The 16,138-nt window shown below is 43.7% G+C and overlaps 1 protein-coding gene and 1 long non-coding RNA gene across 4 annotated transcripts; one reads left to right on the forward strand and one right to left on the reverse strand.

Moving 5' to 3' along the window:
- Positions 1-7,916: 7,916 nt before the first annotated feature.
- LOC121396925 lies at positions 7,917-10,841 on the reverse strand. Of its 3 annotated transcripts, none has more exons than XR_005963265.1 (2): positions 10,568-10,841; positions 7,917-8,458 (listed from the first exon to the last, which is right to left on the reverse strand). It is a non-coding gene; the product is annotated as an uncharacterized LOC121396925 (long non-coding RNA). The 3 variants fall into 3 exon arrangements; XR_005963266.1 differs by lacking the exon at positions 7,917-8,458 and adding an exon at positions 8,821-9,476; XR_005963264.1 differs by lacking the exon at positions 7,917-8,458 and adding an exon at positions 8,821-9,480.
- Positions 10,842-10,846: 5 nt separating this feature from the next.
- On the forward strand, positions 10,847-13,392 carry LOC121396924 (retinal rod rhodopsin-sensitive cGMP 3',5'-cyclic phosphodiesterase subunit delta). The gene has a single exon (XM_041572583.1). The coding sequence runs from the start codon at positions 12,943-12,945 to the stop codon at positions 13,390-13,392; it is 450 nt and encodes a 149-aa protein (XP_041428517.1). The 5' UTR covers positions 10,847-12,942.
- Positions 13,393-16,138: the final 2,746 nt, after the last annotated feature.

Genomic DNA, 16,138 nt, shown 5'->3' on the forward strand with positions numbered 1-16,138 from the left:
AAACCCATAAATAATAAAATATAAAAAACAATTGCAAATTGTCTCATGGACAGAAGAATAGATGTATAAGTAGGTGAGTAAACATAGAAAGAAGAAAAGTTTGGACAGTGGGCCATGGTCCAAGGTCTCCTGGTAGGCCCTGGCATCCCAGTCTGACCTGTTACCTATTTTACCCTATCATCTATTGCCATGAAGTAGGATTTGTTTACCAGTTGGCTCTTATGAAAACCCTTGCTGAAGCAAATTTTATTCTGAAGAGATATTTTCCTTGAAATTCAGAAAGACTTCCCCGCACATGGGTAAGACAGTCAGCTTTTGGTGGTCCTTGCCAGCTCCATGTTGTAGCAGCTCCATCACGCCAACTTCTGTCAGGTGATCCCTGTGGTGTCAAAAAAAAATGGGCAGTCTTAACCAAGAAAAGCAAGTTGCAAGTGCAGCTTAGTGCCAAATACTTGAATTCTTGATGATCAATCAGATGAAAGTGGCTTTGAAGTAGTTGGGCAACTTGGATACATTGCAATATATGGATATACAATCCCTGTCTTCTTTAAAGCGGCATTTTATTTCATAGCTTTATGCACAGAATGTCTATGGGTGAGTATAAAGAACCCTGGATGTTTGGGGTAGTAGTAGTAATTTTAAAATAATTTTCAAATGTAATTGCTATTGCAAGCAATGTCTATTGCTTGTCATGCTCTCACTGCTGTTTTGACGATTGAAACTATGTAGTAGAAACAGCTCTCCTCCAACCAAAACTACAGATTTCAATAGCAATGACATTTACAAATAGTTATGTAGCACACCCTTGAGTGCGCTTTAGCTGTGATTATAGTGTGTGACCAGGACTATTTTTGCTTGTAGTGTGCCTCGGACCCACTTGTACCCGGGCAGCTCCCAGCAACTTCTGGTACCTTGTAGACCTCGTTGCATCAGAGGACCCAAATCACAGAGAGGTTTATTTGTCGCAATAACTGGTTTATTAACAGTAGAACAGTTCAATAACTCAAATGAGCAGTCACTCGTTTAAGAAACATTCAAATACAGTAGTCATAAATCCCTCCCAAAGGTAAAGTAGGCAAAGTATAAGTTACCAAACTCCTGAGGCAACGCCTCAGCCTGGGGTCTTGTATCATGGCACCCAACTCTGAACTGAAATCCCTACACTAGTGGTTCACACACCATGGGGTCCTAACCCCACTAAATTATCCTCTTTAGAGTGGAAACTGATAACTATCTTCCCTGGGCCTTCCTCTTGCTCCTAGAGCAAAACTTACTATAACTAAATAACCTTTCCAAATATTGACCATGGTAACAATGGGCCTGTAACAACCTCTCAGAGCGGTGAGAAAGACCTTGAGCACATAGGGCTATACCACTTTATACTTTCAAATGCTGCCACCTAGTGCACATGGGGCTAAACCACTTTATACTTTCAACTGCTGCCACCTAGTGTGCAAACCATAACTAAACCAAATCACCTGGACCAAGGAAGGAAGATATAGCTCTGCCTGGGTGAATCTAACTGATCAATTTAGGCATCCAAGAATACAAAGAGGGAAACTTCCTGAGAAATGTCTGACTCTCAGGGTCTCTACAGATATAAAACCATTACAAATGTTTAATTCCATTAAACAGCGCATATTGGAATGTTGCTTAATTTTTAGGGTTTATTTCTCCTTTAAAGGGGAAACTATAATTTTAATAAAGCTATAAATTCCATATTTCAAGGTTTAGCATTTCTATAACAGCAATGATCAAAGTCTTCAAAGGTGTCACAGGAGCTCCCCATCTTGGATTTTATTAGGAGTGTCAGTGGCACTGCACATGCTCAGTGTGCTTTGTAAAGATGTTGATATGCTAAGCTTAGAAGTTTACCTTGCCCTGCAACAACACACGTAACTGCAGCTTGTCTTCTTCTTTGTTGAAACAGTGGAACTTCCTGGAGCCCACCCTCATGGTGTAATCTGTGATGTCAGCTAAGGGGGGCAGGCCTGGGGCAGGTTCAATTCCCTTTTCAATCTCAGGTTGAGTTGAGCCTGGGTTGAAAATGACAGGTTAGAGTGGTAGCGGTCAGAATATTTCCAACAAGCACATCATAAATTTTTGCATATTATCAAGCATAAAATTAGGTTTGCCTGTCATATAAGGTGATGCTACAGGGCTGATAATTCATTTATAAATGGCACCAATTTCCTTCCCTCTTCCGGAAGTTGTGGTGGCAGACAAAGATCCAGAGAGGCTTGCAGTGGCAACCCCCCCAGCCATTCAATTCAAGCCTGCATTCAATTATAATGCTACTGACACTGCTTTCTGAGCTGCCATGTAATGTGAATCTGAATTACTTACTTACTTACATTGTGTTGTGATTTTTTTATTCTATATATATTACATATCGTGAGTGGATCCCTACACTCAGGTAACTGACAGCAGCCCAGGGCACATTCAGTGAATCAGCAGATAAAGATGGTGAACTACTGCATTAATATTCAGAGGCACACAGGCCCCGATTTGTGGCGAGGCCACAAAGACCCGGGCCTAGGGTGGCAAAACTTTAGGGGCTGCATGCCACCCAGCCGCTTCCCTAAGGAGCACTGGGGACTCAAAGCTCCCCAGTGCTTGGAGGCTTCGTGCGGGGAGGGTCCACGCACAGAGGGCTGTGGTTGACTTGGGCAGCTACAGAATATCCAAAACAATGTGTTTCACTTCTACCCTACATCTTTGTTAATCTTTAGTTCTCCTTTAAACCCAATGCTATATTTTGTTGTTAGTGGCTGACGAGCAGTATGTAGCAGTGAGTAAACAAATACACAGTATCCCCTACAGAGCTTAAGAGCTGGATTCTAAACTGAATACTAGAGGTTTCTGCAACTGCCTATTCACAGGAAATCGCTGGGGTGATCTGGGTCTGGAACAGGCTGCTCTGTTCATTTTAAACATGAAACTTCTTTGATATTTTAAATTTAGCCTTGTGTTTATTGTTTCTGTTCCTTTCTGCTTTGCAGTCCTTCAGTGAAAGGTACACAGCTGTGATTTAGTTTGATCCTGTTTTTAGCAACTTTCTCTTCCTGTTTGTCCAAAAAATGGGGTCTTGAGCATGAGAAATGCCTACCTTTTATTCATATTGCTTAATGCAGGAAAGGGCATCCAGTTGCATTCCTAACATTATTTAACTATTCAAATAATGGCTAACCCTAGTATGAATACTAATAATCAGATCTAATCAATATTATTATACAGTTTAAAGGGATTCTGTCATGATTTTTTGGTAGATTTCATCCCTAAATTACACTTTTTACATGCAAATTATTCACTCTACCATATAAAATCTTATTCCTGACAAGTGTGTTTTTTTGGTGTAATATTGGTGTGCAGGCAATCATCTAAGGTCATTGTGCCTGGCTCTGTCTGTGCTTTCAGAAAGAGCCAGCAATTCACGATGGAACTGCGTTCAGATAAGCTTTTGTTTCTCCAACTCAATGTAACTGAAGGAGTCGCAGTGGGACTTTTTACTATTCAGTGCTATTCTCATATCTATCAGGGCGCTGCTATCTTGATACATTCCCATTGTTCTGTTGAAAGGCTGGAGAGGTGATATCACTCCAACATGCAGTGTAGCATTAAAGATTAACTCAAGTTTATCAGAGAACATGATACATGACCAAGGGCACCTGGGAAATGAACAACACATCTAGCTCCATGTCAGATTTCAAAATTAAATTTAAAAAATCTGTTTGCTCTTCTGAAAAACTGTTTTCAGTGCAGAAGTCTGCTGGAGCAGCACTATTAACTACAAAATGTTATAAAATTCCTTTAATAACATGTCATTTTTACTATCACTAAGATTGTTTTTCAGGCTAAGGAACCCAGTCTGAATCTGTAAGAATCAAGCAAAGTGGCATAAACTCCCTGGGACCCAGAGAGAGGAGGCCCGGACCAGTACAGAAACTGCCTCATATTTGTCTCTGATTCAGTCCCCAGTCTTCTGTAGTAACAGATCTGTCACCTGCTGTCAGTAATTTGTACCTGAAACACACCTGCCCTATTAAAATGCAAAGTCCTCCAATGTTGTCAAAAACTATTAATCAGGAAGCATGGCAGGGGGTGGGACAGAAGCAGAATGGGGGTGTGGTAGGGTGTTACATGAGTGGAGCCAGAGGCATGATAGACAAGGCCAAAATGCCCCGGATCACTTCAGATCTGGGTTTGCATTTCTGTCAGTAAGAACCCAACTCCCTTTCTTCCTGCATCTCTGTTCCCTGCCTGAGGTGCATATAAGAAAGTGGCAGGGGTGTGGACTCAGATGAAATTTTAATGGGGAGATGCTTGAGTCACCGTATACCAGGGCCTTCCAGCACTCCCAGGGCCCTCCTACACCTCACTCTGAATCTCTCCACAAAGTTTTATCTACACATATTACCTATTTAATTTCAAAGTTTCTTGTTTCAAGCACATGCTTATTTGCATGTGCTAGCATCCATGCATTGATTTGAGTAATAAAAAGTAGCAATAACAATAAATGCATAGCCTTACAGAGTATTTGTTATTAGATGGGGTCAGTGACCCCTATTTGAAAGCTGGAAAGGGTCAGAAACAGGCAGCAAATAATTACAAAACTATAAAAAAAATATATATTATGAAGTATATGAACAATTGAAAAGTTGCTTAGAATTTCTATAAAATACTAAAGTTAACAGATTTTAGTAAATAACCCCCATAATCTTGTGGTGTCCCAGCATAATCAGTGTGCCTTGCCATTTCCTATTTCCCATTTTTTATGTCTGGACTATCAAAACTTTCAAGTCTCAGTAACACAAAGAAGCTCTGTATTAGCTCTTCTGTTCTAGATGTTATCAAGCCTAAGGGTGGTCATACACAGGTCAAACATTTGTAAACTATCACATTTGGCAATCCATAGAGATGGACATATAGAACATCTAGGGCTCCCAGATCTGCTGACACCCCCTTGTATGCACACTGGGAAAAGGCATCAGAAACCCGCATTATCTTTCCAAACATCTCTGTCCAAGCTGTAAAATGTTGTCTGAAAAAAAGTCCATGGAGTAAATGGAATGTTATTGACTATGTATATAGGTATGTTTATGTGCTAGTATATTTCCATATGTGTGTATTTGTTCATGCATGCATGTTTTTACATAAAATGAAAGTTATAGTAAATATAAGTGTTTCTTATAATATATTTGCTGTTTGGTATCATAATATTGATATAATGTTTTACAATAGATAACAATAATAAATGTTTCATGCGTGATTGTTACTATGAAACTGTAAAATTAGACTAATGCAGGGTAAGATTTAGCCTTAAACGTTTATTAAGTTAACTTGTCAATTAATTGTGTCTTTCCTGGCACTTGCTCTTTGTATCAGCATATTCATGAGATCCTTCTATCCCATATCAAAGGAAAGAGCTCCATTAAATGAAGGAACTAAATCATCTGTTCAGATGTTAATTCCATTAAAACCAGTTTTTTTTTTTTTACAATTTCTCTGTCTCAGTTCCCTGATCATTTGCATTTACTGATTTGTAAAGTAGAGCACAATGTCATTCTCACTGAATTCATTATAACAAGTCTGATTCAGCCCCATGGATTAGTAAATGGAATAAAAATGGTTGAGCAAAGGCCATAAAGGCATTTTTTGGTATTGTTTTGATGATTTATGTAAGCACTGGTGCCCCAGAGTTCCAAGTTGAGATTGGTTGAGGATTGTGTAGCAATTGAGTGTATGTGTGTTTCTCTGGGTGTGCGTTCATCTCTGTTAGTCAATGCAGAGATGGTGGGGCACATTACTAAAGTTTAAGTCACAGCAAGTCGCAGCGACATTTACTAAAAGACGAGGAATCCACTTTACTAGTGAATTACCTTGTCGCTGGTGAACTTTCGGCTTGGTGAACGATCGTAAATCTGCTGATTTATCAAAGTGTGAAAATGTCGATTTGTTAACCTTTGCACCAAAATCTATTTCACCAGGTTCTGACTGGTGAATTAATACAATGAAGCTGCATTCTCAACATTATTATGTCAGTGACATCATATGCTGTATTCCAAAAAGATATAAGTCGTTTTTTTCATATTAAAAGTAGGATTACTTATAGAAATTTATAATGGCATTGGATAGAACATTAAATATAATAAACTTTATGCAAAATAGAGCTGTTATTGCAGCAGTTTACAGTGTATTTTGAGAAGGGGTTGGATGGCTTTTTAGCAAGTGAGGGAATACAGGGTTATGGAAAATAGCTCATTGTACAAGTTGACCCAGGGACTTGTCTGATTGGCATCTTAAGAGTGGATTTGTCGGGGGTGGGTGTGGAGCTCCGTGGTCCACGGGGTGATGTGCCGCCTCTCTCCATTGGTTTCTGTGGGATTTTTGGAGGCTTGTTTGTCAAGCGGTGAACTTTCACTATCACCCTTTGGTGGATGAGCCTTTGGAAGTCCCGTGGAAGTGGATGGGGAGGGGCGTGTTTCGCTCTGCAGGTTGTGGGGGTCTCTGGCTTCACTCTTTGATGAATCTACACCTTGGAGTCAGGAAAGAATTTTTCCCCCTCAGCTGAAGAGACTTCTAAAGGGTTTTTTTTCTTCCTCTGGATAAACTAGCAGTTAGGCAGGTTATATATAGATATAAAAAGTTGGACTTGATAGATGTGTGTCTTTTTTTCAATCTAACTTCATATGTATTATGTTTACAAGTTGTAACTGTGTATTTACATGTTTTTGACATTTGAAGCTCATGCCAAATTTGGTTTTGGGTGGGCTCATGGGTGTCCGCAGAAAATTTTCCAGGGTGGGGCAAGGAGGCATCTGTGGGCGGGCCTGTGAGATAGGTGGGTGTGTCACTGCCATCAAGGGGTGGAGCTATGCCACGGCGATCAGCCGATCGCCGGGTCAATCAAGGGAATCCTGCACAGTTTCCCTAATTTGACCCGGGCAACCCTTCAAAATACCGGTTGTCTGACAAGTGGCAACCCTAGTTCACACAAAGATGGCAAAGTGGCAAGTACATGTATAAATACCCCCAGAACTCACAAACAGATGGCACAGGGGCACGTACATGTATAAATACCCCCAGAACTCACAAACAGATGGCACAGGGGCAAGTAATTGTATAAATACCCCCAGAACTCACAAGTACAAGGCTGCATACTGCAATAGATAGGGCTTTCCTTCCTTCGTTTTCTCCCGCGCTGCAATCTGTGCTACTGGCCAATCAGATACTCCCTGGCTGCTCCCTCTCTCTGTCACAGCTGAAGTAATACGATCTGGCAGCACCGTGACAAGGGAGGGGGGAGCGAGCACCTAGGGAAGGAGCTAAAAGAAAACTCTGCTGCACAGAAGAAAAATCTTCGAGGGATCGCGACAGAAACCACAGTAAGCTGGGGCCAATGCACGAACAGGTGGAAACTTATGTGCACAGTCCCAGGCAGGGCCGGACTGGGGGTAAAAAGCAGCCCTGGCAAAAAAAAAAATCAAAGCAGCCCACATGTAAACACACAATGGTCTGACTTGTACACATCCACTCATATATAGGGGTAAAACGGCAAAAATGTATGTATAAACAAATCCCTGCTTTCTGCAGGATGTAAAAAAATATTATAGAAATATATTTTTATTGGTAACACTAAGTAAGATAACCCTGGTGATAAGGTGTGCTGTAAAGGTATTCCTGAATGAATTAATGGATTTCAAGTGAAAACGTTTCTCACTTGCTACTGTTTATTCATAAAAAAATCCCCCATGTAGCCACATGTTCTTTTTTTACAATTCATTCTGCTGGGTACCTACATAATCTAGATGACAGTCCCAGACCCAACACCACAATAATAAAAGCCACATAGGCCAAGGATCCCCCTATCCCCTGGGGCATCTCTCATCCCCCTCAAGAATGACACAGAGACTTAATTGGTGCAAAATATGTGTGGAAGTCACTTTCTTTATTTATTACTTTTTGCTAAAAAAGGACTAGGTACCCCCTGACCCCCAGCTGCGGCTCCTATCACCAACCTGGGCATTGTGCCCACACCGTAATAGACAACCACAGGGAGCAGGGATCATGGGGCCAAGCGCCCTCTGTGACCAATCAGTCGCCCATCCTCCTGCTCCCAACCGTGTGCATAACTGGCGCTAACCCCAGCCCCTTGCATGACTCAGACAAGACCGTGCAGTCAAAGTCTGCTCCACACTAGTGACTCTCCAAAGGGTAGGCCTGCACTGTAACCGTCTTTTCTCCTGGAGCCGCACTGCCGCTGACCCCCACACATTTGTAGCCGCAGCTGATTTCAGGGAGTACCTTTGACTTCACATATAATAATGCCCCAGAGGAAGGCGAAAAAAAAACCCTTCGGTGTGTTTTTCCAATTAGCACCGCAGGGGAAAATTCCTTCCTGACCCCATCTAGGCGATCGGTCCGAAGACCCTGGAGCACCTTCTTAGCCTCCATCCATCTACAGGGTGGGAGGGTGGGAAACAAAAACAAAAATTAGTCTGCTGCTCCTGGCTTGGTTTCCTCCTTAAGCATCTGTCCCTTCTCTGCACCAGCCCCCTTTACCTCCCCCAGCCCGCCCCCTTTTTTCCCCCCACCATGTATCTCTCCCTTTGTTCCCTTTGTATGTGTCCAGGGGGAGGGAAGGGGGGCTGGGGTGGCAGACAGCCCCAGCTACGTGACAAACTACCTAAAGCCCTGGGGGAAGGGGTCCCTTGCCTAAGTCCCACTCTCCCCTATACAGGTTTCGTTCCCTCTAGGCCAAGGATCCCCCTATCCCCTGGGGCATCTCTCATCCCCCTCAAGAATGACACAGAGACTTAATTGGTGCAAAATATGTGTGGAAGTCACTTTCTTTATTTATTACTTTTTGCTAAAAAAGGACTAGGTACCCCCTGACCCCCAGCTGCGGCTCCTATCACCAACCTGGGCATTGTGCCCACACCGTAATAGACAACCACAGGGAGCAGGGATCATGGGGCCAAGCGCCCTCTGTGACCAATCAGTCGCCCATCCTCCTGCTCCCAACCGTGTGCATAACTGGCGCTAACCCCAGCCCCTTGCATGACTCAGACAAGACCGTGCAGTCAAAGTCTGCTCCACACTAGTGACTCTCCAAAGGGTAGGCCTGCACTGTAACCGTCTTTTCTCCTGGAGCCGCACTGCCGCCACCCAATGGAAAAGGGGGGAGGGGTACCATTTGTGCTTCCTCCTCTTCGCCGACGACGACGTCTCTTCTGCCGCATCCACCTCTCGCTGACTGACTCCTGACCTGCATGGAACAACTTACCCTCTTCTTGGGCCTAGCGATGTCCCCTGCCGAGCCTTCTGTCTCTTCCCGGAACCTCCTGGGCATCATGGCTCTCCTCTTCGTCGCTCCGATTTTCACCCCTTGGGCCGCATTCACCTCCATCTCAGCGATGACCGGATCTCTTCCAGCAGATATCCTGATGAGTTCTTGCTGCACAGCTCTTAGAGATCTACCTGAAACAAAAACAAAAATTAGTCTGCTGCTCCTGGCTTGGTTTCCTCCTTAAGCATCTGTCCCTTCTCTGCACCAGCCCCCTTTACCTCCCCCAGCCCGCCCCCTTTTTTCCCCCCACCATGTATCTCTCCCTTTGTTCCCTTTGTATGTGTCCAGGGGGAGGGAAGGGGGGCTGGGGTGGCAGACAGCCCCAGCTAAGGGACAAACTACCTAAAGCCCTGGGGGAAGGGGTCCCTTGCCTAAGTCCCACTCTCCCCTATACAGGTTTCGTTCCCTCCAAACATGGGAGATAAAACAAACACTAAAAACCCACTGGTTACCAGGGACCCCCATACAAGTTAAAAAAAACAATTGGTGGTTAGGATAGGGGCCCCCCATAAAAGTTAGAAAAAACTTCATTGGTGGACAGATAGAGACTGTAGAAAGAGAGGGACTCACAGAGAGAGTCAGAGTGCAGAGAGAAGCAGAGTGCAGTGAGACAGAGTGCAGAGAACAACAGAGTGCAGAGAGAGAAAAAGACAGAGTAGAGAGAGAGAGAGACAGAGTGCAGAGAGAGACAGAGTGCAGAGAGAGACAGAGTGCAGTGAAAGAGAGAGTGTAGTGAGAGAGGCAGAGTGCAGAGAGAGACAGAGACTCACAGAGAGAGACAGAGTGCAGTGAAAGAGAGAGTGTAGTGAGAGAGGCAGAGTGCAGAGAGAGACAGAGACTCACAGAGAGAGACAGAGTGCAGTGAAAGAGAGAGTGTAGTGAGAGAGGCAGAGTGGAGAGAGAGACAGAGACTCACAGAGAGAGACAGAGTGCAGAGAGAGACAGAGTGCAGAGAGAGACAGAGTGCAGTGAAAGAGAGAGTGTAGTGAGAGAGGCAGAGTGCAGAGAGAGACAGAAACTCACAGAGAGAGACAGAGTGCAGTGAGAGAAAGAAAGAGTGCAGCGAGAGAGAGACAGAGGGACAGAGAGAGAGAGAGAGAGAGGCAGAGAGAGAAACAAAGACTCAGAGAGAGAGAGAGGGGTAGAGAGAGACAGAGTGCAGGCTAAAGAGATTCCTGAGAAGCACAGTGACTGCTGGCGATGTAGTCCCCTTCTTACCACATCAGTTCCTGTACTTCCTTTCTTCCTTGTTCCCCCCTGATGGCAGGCAGGCAGGCCTGCACACAGCACAGCATGAGAACGGAGACGAGTGGAAGGGGCGGAGCCACAGTGGGAGCTGGGACGGAGGAGCAGTCCTAGAGCCCACAGTTTGAAATAAACATTATAGATCAGGAGCGGCTGACTTTACAAAAATACAGAGCGGCCCCTAGGGCAAATAAACAGATGGTCAGTCCGGGCCTGGTCCCAGGGGGGGGCACTGCCCCCTCTTGCCCCCTCTGTGGACGCCCATGGGCTCATGCCTAGGACAATAGAGGATCTCTGTCTTCATTTTGCTTCCTTGGACATTTTTAATAATGATTTGCCACTTCAAGCAATTTAACTAATGTAGCCATCCTGCTAACATGGCTATTATTTAAATTGTGCAAAGTATATTCTGTGTAAAATCATATTGCTGGGACTTGTAGTTCTATTAATCTTCAGCACTGAAACAGTTAATTGCTGAAGACCTTGCTGGGCTTGCAGTTTCCCTCCTACAGGAAGAAGAAAGATTCCTGCCACCAATAGGAGAGCAGCTTTCAGACTGAGGAGTTGCAGCCAATGAGGGAAAGACTGACTTCTGAAAGAAGGAAAAAGGAAGAGGGAGAACTTCCAGGAAGGCAGAGGAGATCTGGGGGAGATAGAGTTATACCCAGAGCTGTGCTGCATGTGAGATGGAATCCTTTCTTCACAGAGACCAGTGACTGTCTGCTATCTGAAGAGGAGTGTTACAGATCACACCACATGGTGACTGCTTAGTCTGCTCAATATCTGGAGAAACTGTAAGCAGTTTTCAGTGAGTGCTACCTGTTGATTTTGACTCTCACTTAATCAGGCATTGCAGGGCTTTAGACAAGCCAATAACAGTTAGGACTAGAGACAGGACTTTTATATCTGCCTGCCTGCAATCCATTCTGAAGGGTAAAGGCCTATTTGGAGAGGATTATTCATATATCACCAATATTCATATATCACCAATAATTCAGCTTGTGTCATTTTCTGCGTGTGCTCTCCTGAGTGAAGCCTCCCACTACAGCCTGGTGGATCACAACTACTGTTTATTTGCCTTGTGGATTACAAATACTGGTTTATATATGAGCTCCAACTGCCGGCCTTACTGCTATTATTAACACTGGCCAGTGTTCAGGGAATTTGACTTAAACATTATCTGAGTTGACTAGATCAGTCTGTTTATTATTCATTGTCATTTTCTAACGTTTGATATTGCATTAGTGCTATAACTGTGTGTTCAGATGCTTTGACTTATTTGTTGAAACATATTGCTAAAAGAGAGATTGTTCAATTTATCCTTATTACTGGGTCTTCGGATCTGATAAAAGTGCTTGCTATTACACTGCTGGTTTATGTGTATCACTGGGGGTTGTGAGTGTCACCAGAGGTGGACGAGAGCAGGACCCATCTAACACAGCTACACCTACGGGTGCGCTACATTTGGGGGTGTTCGGCCTGTGATTGGCTGTGCTAGCATTTTTTGTTGAATTGTGCTAAACGTCAGAGGGCAGATAGGAGGAACTGGTGTAGCTTAGTAAATCCTCTTAGCCAGAGCCTTTGACGAGGATCCATTGTTAATGTAGAAATAACGAGAAATTAATGTACAATTCCGAAAACCCAGTAGAGAATTATAGTTCTTCCCAGGGCCGCGGCGCTCAAACCGGAAAGCTAACAAGTCTGTCAGTCTGAATCCACGCTGCTTCTCTCCAGGCGCATGCAAACCTGCAAGGTGTGTTATTGGGTTATTACCCTGTGTGATACGGGTGGGGAACTACTAGTTATTGCAGAGGAGCTGTTATAGTACCCCAGCACCGACCTACCCTCACTGTGCTTGGCCTGTGTAGCCTTCCTGTATTCTGACTGGTCCTTATCGCTTACCTGCACCTGTCTGGCCCACACGAACTACCATTGTACTTACAGTCTTTGTGACAGATTCGTCTTTATTCCTGACTTTGCCACAAGGGCCCCAAATCACCTGCCAAAGTGATACTGACAGTCACAGTCAGTATTAGGTCACCTCTATGTTATTACCATTTAACTGGTCAGCAAGACACCATCATGCATCCGCTTTTTGAAAACTAATTTCAGCCAGATCATCATATTAAATTTTTCTGAATTGGAATTGCCCCTCTCATGTGTGCAAGTATGAGTCGTGTGTAGGCTCCACAAATCTGGATCATCTACAGAGGCCAAAAGTGTATTGAAATCACTTAAAAAAACACAGCACTGGCTTTTGTAGCACTGCATAACTAGGACTGCAAAACCTGAACTGTACATCGCTCATCAAGAATAACTGATCAAGGAAATCAAGGACAGCATCCAACATGTCTCAGGATGAAAGAGCCAAGCAAATCCTGAAGGGATTCAAATTAAACTGGATGAATCTCCGAGACGCAGAAACTGGGAAAATTCTGTGGCAGGGTACAGAGGACCTTTCCATTCCAGGGGTTGAACACGAAGCTCGTGTACCAAAGAAAATTTTAAAGTGCAAAGCTGTTTCTAGGGAGCTAAATTTCTCTTCTGCAGAACAGATGGAGAAGTTCAGACTGGAGCAGAAAGTATACTTCAAAGGGCAATGTCTAGAAGAGTGGTTCTTTGAGTTTGGTTTTGTGATCCCCAATTCTATGAACACTTGGCAGTCCCTAATAGAGGCTGCCCCAGAATCCCAGATGATGCCAGCTAATGTTTTAACTGGTAATGTCGTCATAGAAACAACTTTCTTCGATGATGACCTCCTTGTTAGTACTTCCAGAGTTAGACTTTTCTACGTTTGAAGGTGGATTTGCATTTTTTTCCCAAATGTTCAGCTTTTTATTTTTTTTGTGCTAATTTTACACATGTATACTGCTCATCTTTTAAGACACTGCATTGGGTGATACAGACTTATGTGACATCAGAACATACACTTTGTCATTACAGACATATTGAAGAGTGCAGGTCATGCATTATTGCTGACCAGTTCTTGTACTCTGTTTTACACTTTGCTCTATATCTAGCCCAGCCTTGGAGTGACCACAGCTTATCAAGGCTTGTGTTTGGACTGTGCTTACTACATGGCACCTCTTCAGCACTCTAAACAGAAAGGGGCAGCACTTCACTCTATCTGCCCTGTACGCTTGCAATATGCTGGTACTCTTGGCTTGCTTATGTTTACAGGCAGTTCCTACATTTATAGACATTTCGGAAACCACGGAAAGTTGTAGTATTTCACTTTTGTCTTGTGGAGTCTGTAGATGTCATATGTTAACCAATTCTGCATTTTAGTGTGTTAGACTTGAGGAGTGGATACTACCAAATTCCTATGCACCCTGAAGATAAGGAAAAAAACTGCATTCATTACTCCTTTGGGATTTTTCAAATTTGATCGCTTGCCTCAAGGTGTCTCAGGTGCTCCTGCAACTTTCCAGAGGATCATGGAAAAAACAGTTGGGGATATGCACCTCCTGGAAGTCCTAGTCTACCTCGATGACCTTATTGTCTTTGGGAAGACACTAGAGGAGCATGAACAGAGGCTGATGAAAGTACTAGACAGACTTGAGAAGGAAGGGCTGAAGTTGTCCCTGGATAAATGTAAGTTTTTCCAATCTTCAGTGACCTATGTGGGACATGTGGTATCTGCAGAGGGAATATCAACTGATCCCAGCAAAATTGAAGCTGTGACATCTTGGCCCAGACCCAGAACCATCACAGAACTGCGGTCTTTTCTTGGGTTTTGTGGTTATTATAGGAGGTTTGTGGAAGGGTTCTCAAAAGCAGCTAGACCACTCAACCAACTGCTGCAAAATGATATAGTTGATGAAACTGATGAAGACTTTCTGTTGAAGAAGCCAAAGGGACCAAGGAATTCTAAAGAGTTCATAGAGAACCGTTGGACTCCTGAGTGTGAAGAGGCATTTGAACAGCTTAAGTATTGTCTCACACATGCCCCAGTACTGGCTTATGCTGATTCAAGAAAGCCATATACTTTACATGTTGATGCTAGCCGAGAAGGTTTGGGAGGAGTCCTTTACCAGGAGCATGACAAGAAACTGAGACCTGTAGCCTTTATCAGCAAGCAGAAGCAGAAGTTTATCTCCAACAGAGAGAAACTACCCTGCACACAAATTGGAATTCCTAGCTCTGAAGTGGGCTGTGGTTGACAAGCTACATGACTACCTTTATGGAGCTGATTTCGAAGTTCAGACTGATAACAACCCTTTAACATATATCCAGACCACTGCAAAGTTAGATGCTACTGGACATAGATGGATGGCTGCTTTATCCAACTACAACTACAGTTTAAAATATCGTCCAGGACATCAGAATGGGGATGCTGATGGTTTGTCAAGAAGGCCACATGCAGACTCACACCCTGAGGATGAATGGGTGGAAATTCCAGCACCAGGAGTGAGAGCTATGTGCCAGATGGTAGCTTACTGTCAGCAAACTGAATGTTGGGCCCAGAAGCTGGGTCTGCCAGGTCCAAGCATACCCCAAGCCTACTGTAATCTTGTTACATTGCAATGTTACTCTTTACCAGCTTTGAGCAACAGTAATCTCAGGAGAGACCAGAGAGAAGACCCCCTCGGACAGTTAGTTGTTGCTGCTTTGGAGAATAAAAGGGTTGAGATATTTCATACAGATTCTCATCCACTAGCAAGACTCCTAGCAAAAGAATGGCACAGACTACAGATACGAAATGGACTAGTGTATAGAAGGTCCCCTAGTGTTCTTGACAATGAAAAGTGGCAATTGCTGCTTCCTCGAAAGTATCAAGAAGTGGTACTTCAGTCATTACATGATGAACATGGCCATCTTGGCTATGACAAAACTCTGGGACTTGTAAGAGACAGATTCTACTGGCCATGTATGAAACAGGATGTTGAGGATTATTGTCGTTCATGTCTTCACTGCATCCAGAGAAAGACTCTGCCCACTAGAGCTGCCCCATTAGGTAAAATGGAGAGTAGTGGACCTATGGAACTTGTCTGTATAGACTTTCTGTGCATTGAACCCGATGAAGGTGGAATCAGCAATGTGCTGGTAGTGACGGATCACTATACCAGATATGCTCAGGCATTCCCAGCTCGTGACCAAAAAGCTGTTACAGTGGCCAAGCTACTGGTTGAAAAGTTCTTTGTTCATTATGGCCTGCCAAAAAGAATACACTCTGATCAAGGGCGTGACTTTGAAAGCAAACTCATTTACGAACTACTTACGCTTCTGGGAGTTCAAAAGAGTCGTACATCTCCTTATCACCCTCAAGGTGATCCTCAGCCAGAGCGTTTCAATAGAACTTTGCTAGATATGTTAGGAACATTGTCTGCTGAGAAGAAGAGCCAATGGAGTAGACATGTGGCTACAGTAGTGCATGCTTATAATAGCACTAAGAATGATGCTACGGGATTTTCACCCTACTTCCTAATGTTTGGAAGGGAAGCTCGTCTTCCTGTTGATTTGACTTTTGGAGTTACAGCTGATGATACTCCTTTACGATCTCATGCCAGTTATGTAGAAAGACTCAAGAAGAACCTTAAAGAA

Source organism: Xenopus laevis, chromosome 8L, assembly GCF_017654675.1.
Source record: "Xenopus laevis strain J_2021 chromosome 8L, Xenopus_laevis_v10.1, whole genome shotgun sequence".
NCBI classification, from domain to species: Eukaryota; Metazoa; Chordata; class Amphibia; order Anura; family Pipidae; genus Xenopus; species Xenopus laevis.

What these genes read in the sequence shown, in the direction of transcription:
- LOC121396924 (XM_041572583.1), top strand. Translation starts at nt 12,943, where the DNA reads ATGTCTCAGGATGAAAGAGCCAAGCAAATCCTGAAGGGATTCAAATTA.